Consider the following 13,435-nt stretch of genomic DNA (forward strand, 5'->3'; position numbering starts at 1 on the left):
TTTGTATTGTTAATTGTAGTGGTCAGTAGGTGTCTTACCAGTTGTGGCTGTAGCAGTAGTAACAATATCGCAGTTGCAGTGTAAATAGAAATAGCGGCAATAGTAGCAGAACAATTTGAGTATATTATTATTGTTTAAATTAAAGTTATGTTAATCACTTTCGCTGTAAAAAGTTTCCAATCCGAATCTCTGAAAAAGTCAAAATTTTGTATAATAAACGGCGCGAAGAACAACGCGCAGTGACTGTTGTAAACGGTACCATTGAGTTCATAGGCGCTTGCGGGGTAAGTTTGTGGGTGTAAAAGAACGTAGGTAGGTGCTACGCCACTGGACCAAAGTGCAGGGGAATGGATATTGTGCAGAGTACGCTCTCAAAAGGGAGCAGGACCGCAGTAGTGCACGCAGCAAGCCAAGATTGTCAAGATGGATGCTCGTTGCCGATGGTACGAAGTATGGATTTTGCCGCGTGATTCGTGAAATGCGAAACCGCTGTTGTTGTTCGACGAGAGAAAAGATCGTGTACCGGAAAATGTCTGTGTTCTCGGTGTTCTAACGTTATTCTACTATGGTGTCTCTCGGTATGCAGCGTTGAGTAAACGGAGTGCTTTTACATAGTGATGAGAAAAACACCTAGAACCAGTACAGTAGCAGCGGCCTTCTACAATGGTGGATAACAATTGTATTATCGAGGGAAATGTCAAGTTTCGTGACGGCAAAAAAGTGAGTACCCACGATAGAATTTTCAGTTAACTACCGCTCACCTTTTCTCCGTGCACAATCAAACGGACCAATTAACATAAATCAGATAATTGCTCGATCGTTGCCCGTCACAATAATGCCGTCCGATTTTTCTCACCAATTTATGTAACGCTTGAATTGGTTTTCGCGATGTTAGATCGTAATACTCTAAAAAAAATCGTTCTTCGTTAAATCGTAACTCAACTATAACTGGTGTTTGCATAAAAGTTATTACGGGGACACTTGAATACGGTATTGTTTCAATTTGAAGAATATTATATAATGGTTCGAGAGATTTAGTCTAACGCGAACGTTTAGTACACATTAATTAAATATGGGGCACATATATATAAGCGCCTAATTTATTCACGAAAAGGTATGAAAATTTGAATTCAATGTTTGTAGTTTATTTTTGTGTGTTTACTGCGAATTTTAATGTGTAAGTATATTCTATGGTTTTCAAGCATAAGTGTACATTTTTTGCTTGTCATATTTAAAACAAATATAACATATAGTTTAAACAAAAAGAATTTATTTAATACAGACATTTCAACCCTTAATTTAGATCCTCTTCTGTGTACAAAAGTTGATTGTTAATATCTATAAATATGTTTCTTATTCATATTTTTTTTAATATTGCTCGATACGATACAAGTGTTTGAATAATGTTTCAATGTTATATATTAGCTTTCTTGAACCCATTGAGACTCGAATACAATGTCCAATTTTGATTTGTTATGGACAAGGAATCAAATTGAAATGCCTTGATATGATTTCAATATGCATCTCAACAATCAGGTAGTATGTTAAGAGCTGAAGAAAGTATTTAATGCAACAGAAACAAGGAGCCATAGAGCTATAAAAAGCTAGGTCATTTTCTTTTATTTACATTGGGGTTACTAAAGAAGTCATTCAAATTGAGAAGGGGAAGAAACTCTTTTATTTTCATTACACAAGAGTGTAGAGGGTCTGAATATATGCAAACAAATGTGTAATACATATCTACAGTGTTTTCCACCATAGAGCTTTTTATGTAAATTAACATAATATTACAATAGGAAAGTTAATATACAATCATGACTATTTTTGCTGAATATAATTTGGCAATTATTCTGTTAAATCTATTTATTTACTTTACAGTGGAAATCCAGATGGTGTGTTATGAGGAAATTATCACCAGTTGCAGGTAAATACATTTTTCATATTCTCAAATAAATTTCAGACCATGATAGTAGGCACATAGTATTGCATATTTCCCTTGTAGTTTGATATGTCTTTGTTTCTGGTACAATTTCAAAGATACAGAAGTATTCTGCTGTTTGTACAATGTTTGTACAATCTGTAAATTGAATCATTGTGTACAGTGCACACATTTGAAAATAAATATTAAATGGAAATGCTCTTCATAAAATGCATTTATTATTAAAATATGACAATAGATGTTGCAATTTTTCCTTAAAATACTGCTTGCCAGGAATTCTATTTTCTACCTCATTTCTAATCCTATCTTCCAAAAGAATTTCCCTACTTGTTATCAGCATGAAAAATCCCTCCCTATGGCCCTTCTTAGGGTGGCAGCTGGCACATCTGTTACAGATTGACTGCCTGAAGAAACAAAAAATTTCCAAGAAGAGCTTTGCCTCTGGCAATAACCATTAATACTTGGTCCTTGTAACTTGAAGATATTTTAGAACTTGGGGACACTCGTACCTCATAAATTTTCTTTAGGGAGAATTAGTTAAGAGTACATAGAAGGGACTAAATGGATTTAGTTCGTTTTCTACGTCCAAATGACTGTATCAGCGACATCCTTTGAAGCATTTTCGTTACGCCCGATAAAAGATATTTTGTTTTGTTCGTAAATAAACAATTTATAATTTGTGTAAATATTTCGTCAGTTTCATTTAGAAATTATCAAAGTAACGCATATACGATGTGTTGCTTTTTCATAAATTATTATTATTATCATATCGGCGCTTGTTAAGCCTTGTTTGTAAATTCCATATATTTTATATCGCAATTTCTAGATTGTCTCCATTTACAACTTTACGGGGATAGCAAGGATCGGTACAAACAAGGTCAAACAAAAGCTTCATTAAGTTTGCAACATTTTCTTGGCGTGGAGAGCGGTTTTACTCTAGACAAGGAGTCCAACACGATCGCTATAATATGTCAGGACGTGACAGTTGTCCTGGCCTTTGACACTAGAGAACGGTTGATCCAATGGCAAGTGAAGATTTCGAACAATCTAGGCGAAGGTACGTCCGGTTTGTTAGAATGAGATTTCTCTATTAAAAAAAACGGCTGTCTTAATTTTACGCTTTTTGCGTAGATCAACAATTCCTGATACTAATCTCCACGGTGCCATCGAAAGCAAAGATTCCAAGCGGGCCTGCGCATTTGCATATCCAGGATCGTCGGTTCTGCATCACCATTGGCATACCACCGAGATTGGTAGGCATTTGGGAGATCGCACATCTTCGACGTTATGGAGTGGTAGAAGGCAGATTCTGTTTCGAGGGTGGCTCGAGATGTGGTCGAGGGGAAGGTCTTCATGTACTGATCACTGATCAGGGTGAGGATATCGTGAAGATGTTGCAACTAGCAGCGGAGGGAAAGCTGACGAAAAAGCGGCCGATCAGCAGAGAGCAAATGGCTCAAGACAGTCCGCGTCGTCAGTTCTCTCGATCCGAAACTAGAGCCAGCGACTTCTTCTCCTCGACCATATACTCGTCGACATACGAGGATCAGTGCGACAGTTGCAAGAACGAGAGCTCGCCTTACTGGTCGTCCGCCGAAAGTAGACAGCAAACGGAGCTCGACAGGGATTACAGCAGCAGAGACACTATCTCTGTCTCGGAGCTACCAGACCAACCAGGAGATTGGCGCAGCTGTTCCTTGACTCGTCAAGGTACGTCTGCTTTGGAACGATGCGCTAGCTGTATCAGCAAACTCGGAACCGTGTCGAAATCCTCGACTCTAGCCACGACGACCGGTACCGGTAGTATAAGCAGTCCCGCCGGCACGATGAACAATCTCGTCGGCCATTTACAGCCTCGTACGCTGGATCGACTATCATTGTCCTCGTACAGTAGTAGCAGTCACGATAGTGATTACTCCGGTTCTCAGCAACAGATCGAGTGTCATTGTTCGCAAATGAAGTCGCAGCAGGTGACCGTACAACGCGCGTCGCCGAGTCCCGGTGCACTGCCACCGAGACCTCCAAAACCGTCCCAAAACACTGCCACAAAAAAGGTGAAAAAGCCACCCATGCCACTGCCAAACGAGCAAACTTGCGTACACTCTCGCAAACAGCAGCTAGTTGTACGCAACGCGTCCGCAGTTACCGCCGCCGCTACTGCGGCTACTGCGGCTGCTGCTGGTCCATACGAGAATTACGATGTGCCTAAGACAATCTTGGGGCATCACATGGTGTTGGAGCAGGCTCCCCAACCGGATCAGTATTACGATACGCCAAGGAAAATCAAAGAATGCCTGGCACTGCCAAAAATTTATCCCAATTACGATACGCCGCAAACTCCGCAGGCTGTGGTGCTGCAACAGTGTGGTTGCCCGGCCAAGCTCACCATTCAGTCGCCCCGATCTTCCGGATGTCCTTGTCAGAACATGATGAGTTGGGCCGGTTTCGTATTGCCATACTGTAGACGGGGAGCGGGAATAGAGCCGACCGGGGTGACCGTACATCCTGTGAAGCTCTCCGGGGAGGGAAAGATGCCGGTAGTGAACGCCAGTGGGGAAATCGCAATTTACGCGACGGCAAAGAGGTTCAAGAAGTTGGAGATTGTCGAAGACACTGCCAAGGACGGTTGCGATTGTCTCCAAGAGAACACGTCCAACAATTACGAGAACGTCGAGCCGGTTATCGACACACAACCAGAGTCCAGACAAGCAAATTACGCCAATATCGATTTCACGCAGTCTTTGGAGCATTACGAGAACAGTAAGGATCTCCTGGCGAAGAGCGGAATATCACAAGAGGAGATAGAGAAGTTCGCGGATCAGATAAAAGAAGAAACGGTTGAATCGTACACCGAAGATTCGTCGAAAATATGTCAAAAGTGCGGCCACGTTAAGGACAGAGAAAACGATTACTTAGTGATGAACCCTGAGAAACAAACGCCAAAGAAACCGTTCCCTGGTTACCTGCCGATGCAACCGGCACACAACGCGTGCTCGAAGGAGATACTTTCGAGGATCTGCAGCGGTATAAAAAGTTCGAGCAATCCCGCATTATCGGGATCAGCGTCGACCGACGCCGGGAAAAAGCGATCCGATTCTGAGTTTCGTGTTCCTGGTTCGGCAATGTTGTCCAGTCCGTATCTTAGACGTCGTTATTTCGACGGGAACAGTACAGAGTCCAGCGGGAATATCGGTTTACTGTTGAGAAAACGATCATACTCGGCGGAGTCTGCTCATTACTTGGACGACGAGAACCACACGTTCCCGTCAACTCTCACCATTCATAAATGTTCGAGCGAGGCAGATAAGGCTTCTCTGGTCACGGGAGACACGCATGCTACGTGCGTTAATTCCGAGACGAAGATCAATCAAGAGAACGGTCAGATATCGATAGCCTCGTCTCAGCCGTCGTTTATAAAGATCCGACGGTCTTCTTCCGTGCCGTCGAAAACCGGTCACAATAGAGACTCTTCGAGCAGCAACGACTCCGGTGTTTCTACCGGGTCTCTCAGTCACAGAACAGCCGAGTTCGTTGAGTTCGAACTGTCCATAGTACCATCGACCTCGACGAGGAAGCAGAACGTGTTATCTGTTTACCGGAAGAGTCCACCACCCACGTGTTACCACAGCAGCCTACCAAGAAAGTCGAAGTCCAGCGACCCGCTACGAGAATTGTCCTTTCAGTTTCAAAAGATCAAGATACCCACCAAGTCCTCGTCGGCAGAAGCCGACATACCCACGTGTTTGCCAAAAGGCGCGAAAGGTTTCAACAGCCCGGGAGAAGTGTCCAGCGCACCTTACATCGACTCGCGAAGCACCAGTAGCGGTACATCCGACATGTCCGATTACATCGAGACGTTGTCGTTGTCGTCCCACTCGTCGTCCGATACACCAGACAGTCTGAGGTAAAATGCTTCACGATTCGGATATGCTGAATGTACAGGATACAAAATTATGGGAAGTATTGAACTTTTCATTTAATTGTTCAGACTAAGCGGCAGAGCAGTGGCAACGACGCTTCGCCCTCGCAGCGGAAAAGAATATTACAAAATCGACCGAAGTATTCTTGTTGAGCAAGGAAGAACGTTAACGACACCATCCGTTAATTACGCGAACATTACCCCGGTGCTTGAGAAAAGCGAGTCCCCCTCGCCTGGATACATGAGTAGTTCTCCCTTTGAACAACCGCAACCTACTCGCGAGCACTTTTTATTTCCTGATGTAAGTATTACAGTTTGCAGCATCACAATATATTGCGTACCGGTGTACATTCATATATATATATATATATCTTGTTTTGTTTCGAACAGGAAGCTTGAACGCGGCAACATTGTTTGGGAAGAGAGCGGAAAACTTCAAGTTCCTAGGAATTCCAAACAAAATCAGTAAGAGTATTCATGATAGAAATTATAAATTATATCGGGGCATCATGACTGTTTACACTATACGCGGGTATCTAGCAGTTACCCAAACGTAGTTTTCAAAGCAGTGCGTATGCATCGAGCTTGTGTACGTTGATATCATTCCGTCAGATTGAGGAAGAAAAAGACCATCTTTAACGGTACAAGGTTCAGGAACCAGTGTAAAAGAGCTATTTAGAACAGTCGTCTTTCTAATTTCCTCGCGTCTATTACGACGAAGTCTTCTTACACGTATGAGTCCGCACAATCAAAAGAACCTTAAAGTAAGATATTTCTCAAAATGTATCTAGGTTCTAGCGTATAGTCGAAATGAAGTCAATAATTGAACACTTCTTACAACGACTCAAACAATTTCTAAAATATGCTCAATAAGAAACTCTAATAGTTTGTATAGTAAGAATCCTGCCCTAGGATAAAAACAAAAAAGTGTATGCATCATATACTTTATATGAGTATATCGTTTTTTGAATATTTTTTATTTTATATGAGTATACTTCTACATAGGGTTTGTACAGCGGGTTAAACCGAGAATGCAATTTACGACTCTGTGTTTATACTGATTAATACATGATCCATCTGTATTTGTATTTAATATACAACCAAAAAACGGGAAAGAAAGCAAAGGGAAGAAAAAGAACTAAACGATGGAAGAAAAGAAAAAAAATGCAATGAAAGTAATCAGTTGCAGAGCATTCACAGGGTTTTCAACACTTACTAGTTATTTTCTAAAGGCTAAGGTGTAACGTAATATAGCCGTAAATGGTCTTCTTTTTAACGAGATTTATATGGTGGATATTCTAGAGTCTCTGGGCAATCAAAGATGGCACTATATATAGGTTATAAAGAAAATGTCTTTAAATAAGTCCTAAGGATACGCGAATGATGTAAAGTTCGAGTTATTTTTATTGAATTTTTATGGTTATAGGTCCAGGAGTGGGTCTTTAACAGAACGGGCCTTTAATAGTACGTTCCAAGTCTCGTATTGTGCTTCAATTTCGATGATTTCCTATTAGATTTATATAGATCACGCAACGAATTAGTTATTAACGCGATTGCAATATGATTTCCGGTTTCCGTATATCGTATAGAGATGGTACTTGAAAGATATTTTTTATTCATACCTAAGGAGTTAGGTCTGTATCGTTTTGTGCGCGAATAACGTATATGTTTATGGAATTTTTTACCAAACAAAAAGAAAAATAATATTTATTTTTACTTCGACGGTGCAGGATAGATCTTTTTGATAATAAACTATTTATAACGTAGGCGACTAAGAAACGAACTACTCAGTAGTTCTATCGATCGATCGAATCTAGTTAGGCCTGTTTTATGTCTGCACAGCTTCAGACTTTCTTTCAGATATACAATATACCGATAAGAATCGAGCGCGCTAGTTGCAACTATCGCGATTCTTCTTTGTGAATATTTATTTATCTTCTGTCTGCTCGCGTCCATCGTGATCACAGTATAATCGAACGTATAATATCCGCGAATAATCTTGTACCGAGGATAATCGAGTTCTGCGATGCGCGTCGATGTGCATCGGCGATGCATGTGCAGTGATACTGAACGCAATAAATAGCAATGCTAGGAATTATATGCTGATATTAAAAGAGAAAAGAGAAAAATAATCGATATCGAATGTTCTTGCATTTGAGATATATTAAAGCAGATTATTATTCTGTTTCATGTATAGTAATGCTCCATGGAGCGGGAATAATCAAATCAGTATTCAGAATCAAAAAGATCAACGTAATGAGTCGGTTTTGCTGTTGCGTGTATAGAGGTTCGTTAACGGTGTAATATTAGATGGGAATCGTTTATTCGTAACGACAATACAGTTGCGTAGAGTCCCTGACTGAAAGGAATTGTTCTCGTCGTGCCGCAACGGAACGGAATAATCGTAACATACAGAGTGGTATTATTCGCATAACGTGACTGCCTAAAGTATCTGTGCTGTGTTCGATGGTACGAAGACATATCTGCAGAAGATACTCTGTTCGTTTCATAGGGATTGCATTTCTAAAGATATAAACAATTTTCTCAAACGATCCGACGCAGTGTATCGTTGTATTTTACAAATAAATCTAGTGTTGTTAGTACAAGTTCCAGCGGGTTCAGAAAAGCATGTTGTCCGTGCCAATTTTTAAGATGGAGCTTTCTAATGTTAATACAAATGTTGACTTGGATGCGTGACTTGCAGCGTGGATTATCTACGATCTTCGTAAGGTTTTTCACTAAAGAAACTTAATAATTTGTATACGAGAAAGAGAAACTTAACAAATTTATATGTTGTGAAAAAGCAACGGATACTTTAAGCGGTCAAATAATCGTTAAGCGATGCTATCTGTGCAAGTACTTCGTCCGACGTTTTTGATCCCGATTGTTCTCGTCTGATTATTGAATTGTTGCAGCAACGACCACGCTTATCCTTTTCTACTACGTTGCTCGTTTCGAATGGAACCGATCGAGTTACGTACGCAGTGCTCTTTCACAGAAGGAATACGATATAGAGACGTACAACATGGTTAACTCAGTGCGAATTGTAAAAGTATTAAAGTAGTATTATCACAAGACTGAACAAGAGAATAAATAGTTGCTGTGTGATTAAGTCGTAGGGGATATCTAAAGAGCTAGATCGTATAATTTTCCTCGTGCGCAGCTCCTCTCGAGGGTGTCCATTTCGATCACCCTCTTTTCTACGGGCGAGAGAATCATCTACCATTTTATTTTCTACTCTGCATTCCGTGCGTCGAACGTGCTCTCCGTGTCTTCTATAATATCTAGTAGGTATGGCGAGAAAGAAAAAGAATCTTATCTTTACGCTTGGTAGATAACACGTATTATGTACCAAGCCTCACTGTCCAAGCAGTCCGAATTTCGTACAGAGAATCGTATTCACTATACGAATAATGTATAGAATATGGCACGACGTGGCGATAACGTGAAACGATTGACTTTAGAGTTTTCACTTGCGTGGATCGTAGAGTCCTAGCGAGTTGTTAGATTGTACTTATCTCGAAGGAAGGATATACTCTTTAACGTAAAGCCGACATTGTACCCCATACTTTCTCAAGTAAATATTGTATACATTAAGGAAGATAATAGAGCCGTGTGGCTTGAACAGATTCGTGCTATTTAAACGCAACGATGATTTCCAGCCGAGGCTCGGTCTAAATTAAACGCTCCTCTTCGTTGCAATTTCGCGGAAGAGGGGCTCTTTTGTATCGATAAGAGATTACCATTTCCAAGATCGCGTATGTTGATTCTATAGCGCGTGGGTGCGTAGGATTGGAAATCGGTTCTATAAACACATGCTAGTCAAAGTTAAATACTATCCGTAGCGATAATATATTTTTACTGTAATAAAGGGGACTACCGCATGCAGATCGATAGCCGAGCACACGTCGTTCCGTTAAAAAACATTTTTACGGCAAATTTCGAGCACTCGCGATCGTATCGTTCGTCTTTAACCAACGTCGAACGAATTTTTATATTCGTCTAACGTATAAAATATTTTCTAACATTTTGTCGAACTTCGATTGGAACAAAATTTTCTGAATCCTTTCTTTATTTTATTTAATTTTAGTCCTAGTGTAGACCTAATATCGTACAAAAAATTAACGAGAGCGTAGACGAGTAGTATTTTCGTCCAAGATATTTTATACATTAAATTCGTGATCGCAATCCCTCCATGCGTTTAAAGGAAGTTGTAAAACAAGTCCAGGATTGCTCCAAGTCGGATCCAGGTGTGCCAGCTGTCGATTCGCGAACAACCATATCTAAAAATTTACTAAACGGTATATTAATTACGAATAGTGAGTAATGTTCTCGAGGGTATTATATACATGCTCTTGTTTATAATTTTTGTACATAATTAGTGTGGCATTAACGTACCGAGATTTTCTTTATTTCACGATAAAAGGGAATCGCCGGCAAGGACGATTGTGTTTTACCTGTACATACGAAAGATAATCGAACGAGGGGATGCAGGGGAAGAGAGGGAGGGCCTATACTGCGATGAAATGTACTCAAATACGTCGTTTGAAGCCATTATCGCGTTCGCGATTGATTTCAGTCGCGTCGTAATTGCACGTTCAACGGTGCAATAATTGATTCGCGGGAGGTTTAATGGCGGGTGTTACGTATCGTGTCGTCGTCAGGGATTTTGAAACGCTTTACCGGCACACGCGAACATACAAGTGTCACGATATACGTACAGAGAGATTGGCGGAACGTCCTCCTCTGCGTAAACTTTAATGCCGTTCTATTATGTATACACTTTGCATCCGATTCGGAGAGAGGAGAAGACTATCACGAATCGCATTTCCAGACGAGCAATTTGTCGAATGAAAGCGCTCTCTCTCTCTCTCTTTCTCTCTCTCGATGCATTGTAGAAATTACAGATAAAAATGAGAAACGCAAGGATGCGAAAATAACGTGTCTTTTCGTGTTTTAGTCCTTAGCACAATAGTACAATGGGTCCCGAAGTATTTAATCCTGGAGTACAGGAATTTCTAATTGTTTATCCGAATAATTGGCTGGCGGTTCGCTGTACCTTGGGCGTAGCAGAAAAATTCTAAAAAAAAAGATATCATTTTGTATAATAAACTACTCGTTCGTAGATTGTAATTAAGTAATAGATTTGCGAATCGATCGATGCAATTGTGCTAAAGAGTGTCGTGAGAATATCGCGTCAGGTGTATATGCGGGGATACTTGTATAGGCTTACACTGTTATTGCTAAATCAGCTACGCTAATAAAACAATATTACCGAGAAAAATCGCATAGAAATAATCTGAACAAAGCAAATATTATAATACGACTAAATACAGGGATGTTCCGATAAATAAATATAGAAAGCGAGAAATATTCCAAGGTACAGACGAGCGAAAATGACGAATAAATTCGTTTTCCCTAGTTGAACAGGTTGAATACACGGTGTCTCTGTCTGTCGCATTTTACGTGTGCAATATAATTAGCAACGTGTTAAATTGACCCAAGTTAGCCTATGACCACGATCCCAACAACTGCCACAGACAAAAGAATTATCGTACTTAAAAACACTTTTCTGCTTAACCAATAGCATCGAACCGCGAAGTCTCGTGTATATGTACATATGTATTTCCGTAGACAAGTCCATAGATCGCACGACGATCGCGTATTATCAAAAAGAAAAAGGAAAAAGTAACGCCAGAACAGATTGCTTGTACACGAAAGTCATTCCGAGTGAGCTGGTAATCGTTTCGCGTGCGATGAACACCGTGCCATCTTTCATTCAGCTGTTATTACTTCGATCTATCTTGAATTAGTATGGGTGAAACCATAGACGTGTACTTAAAAAAAGTGAAAGAGATAACAAGTGAGAATTCTACTATTTAGGTGATAAGGGCGTATGAGCACAGAAATAAAGAGAAGAACAGTGTTGGATATCCGTTTACTTTGACAATCTGTTCTCAAGAAACAAAAGGAAAGAGAATTTTCGGTTCAGATTCAGACTGTTGAATGCGCATTAAAAAATATTTCCGGCGAACCGGTGCAATCGTGCAGTCCCGTTGTTTCGCGAATGAAACGCAAGAGAAAAAATCAAGATACTGTTTATATAAAATTTTATAGGAAGCCAATCGTAAAAAATCGACTTTCGAGAGTAGAAACAGTATTTTCGAAGGTCGAATACGGAAGGTCTGTTATCGAGAATCACGAGAGTAAATATATACACAAATGCCGCGTTTATTTTCAAAATCCCAATTAGTTATATAAATTGTCGCGTATATAAGATTCTTCGACGGGGAGGATCGTAACAATATTCGATGAATTCGAATGATATAAGTGACCGGGCTATTTCACGATATCTCACGTTAGAACGCATTTCATCGGGGAGAATGGAGGGGAAAGAAATTCAATTGATTACTTTAAAGAGAAACTAGAAGTTTTTTATAATCAAGGTAAGCGGGTGTGTGTGAGTGAGCGAGAATGATTAAGAAAAAAATCATTATTATGGTATGTGCGTAAGTAAATTATAAAAGAAACTCATACACAGTTTGTAGCGATTCGAGTCACCGATTTATTAAGAAAGTAGACGAAATAAAAAATTAAAAGTACTCATTCTGTATTTATTTCTCCAGTCGTCTCCTTTGCCTCGACTTATATGAATCCTTCCGAAGTTGTGGACATTGAAATTGAAACACGTTAATGAAAGAATGTTCTTAAGAAAAACGGCAGGTTGCGTAACAAAAAAAGTTCGATTTATTTGTCCGTAACGTATATTAAAACAGATGTATAATATAATATCGACAGAGCCAATAAAATCTACGATCGCGGTGTTCATTTTCTTTTTCTTTCGTGTATATATATATATGTATACATATATACATATATATACATATATACTCTCTTTACATTTAACTATATTTTTATTACAGATATACCTCACAAAAATACAATTCTTTTTTTTTTGTTTCTGTTTTATAACATTCCTTATTCTTTACGGGAGCAGCGTGAGTAATAAAAATATCGTTCCACGAATTTAACCGTTCATCGCGTGCAACGTGAACGTCCTCTTTATTATTTGTTCGTTTATCTCTTTTTCCTGTTCTCTTGTTTGAATACGTATTTATATGTTTTTATCATCACATGTTGCTCGTTCGCTTGGAAAAGCAAACCGTTACGTTCGAAAACAGTTTTCTTCTTTTGTACACGATAAATAAATTATACAAACACAGTGAATTCTCTCTTCTTCCTCGATCGCGCGAAAAGTTAAAATTGGCGACAATCGACGATCCAGATTCCTCGATTTACGTACGCAAATGTATGTAATACGTATATACGTATAACAATGTCAGGAATAAAAAGTACTTGTTTTCTTTTCTCTACGTATATAAAGAAACAAATACGTTGTTACGAATGAACGTCTGTTTACAGAACCATACGTATACTGTATCCAGTGTATGTGTGTGTCTCTGTGTTGCGTAGTGTAGCGTGTTTGGTGTATATGTATACTTTCGCTCTTCCGTTCTGCATATACTTACATACGTATATAATTAGACTGTGTATTTTTTTCGTTTACTTTCTGGCAC

At 39.6% G+C, this 13,435-nt stretch overlaps 1 protein-coding gene across 1 annotated transcript; it reads left to right on the plus strand.

Moving 5' to 3' along the window:
• Positions 1-37: 37 nt before the first annotated feature.
• Positions 38-12,716, plus strand: LOC143344780 (uncharacterized). The gene is made up of 6 exons (XM_076771182.1): positions 38-720; positions 1,879-1,924; positions 2,766-2,996; positions 3,071-5,843; positions 5,928-6,159; positions 6,249-12,716. Exons 1-6 carry the CDS (start codon positions 664-666, stop codon positions 6,255-6,257), a joined length of 3,348 nt encoding a protein of 1,115 aa, XP_076627297.1. The 5' UTR covers positions 38-663; the 3' UTR covers positions 6,258-12,716.
• The last annotated feature ends 719 nt before the right edge of the window (positions 12,717-13,435 follow it).

This window comes from Colletes latitarsis, chromosome 8 (genome assembly GCF_051014445.1).
Source record: "Colletes latitarsis isolate SP2378_abdomen chromosome 8, iyColLati1, whole genome shotgun sequence".
Taxonomy (NCBI): domain Eukaryota; kingdom Metazoa; phylum Arthropoda; class Insecta; order Hymenoptera; family Colletidae; genus Colletes; species Colletes latitarsis.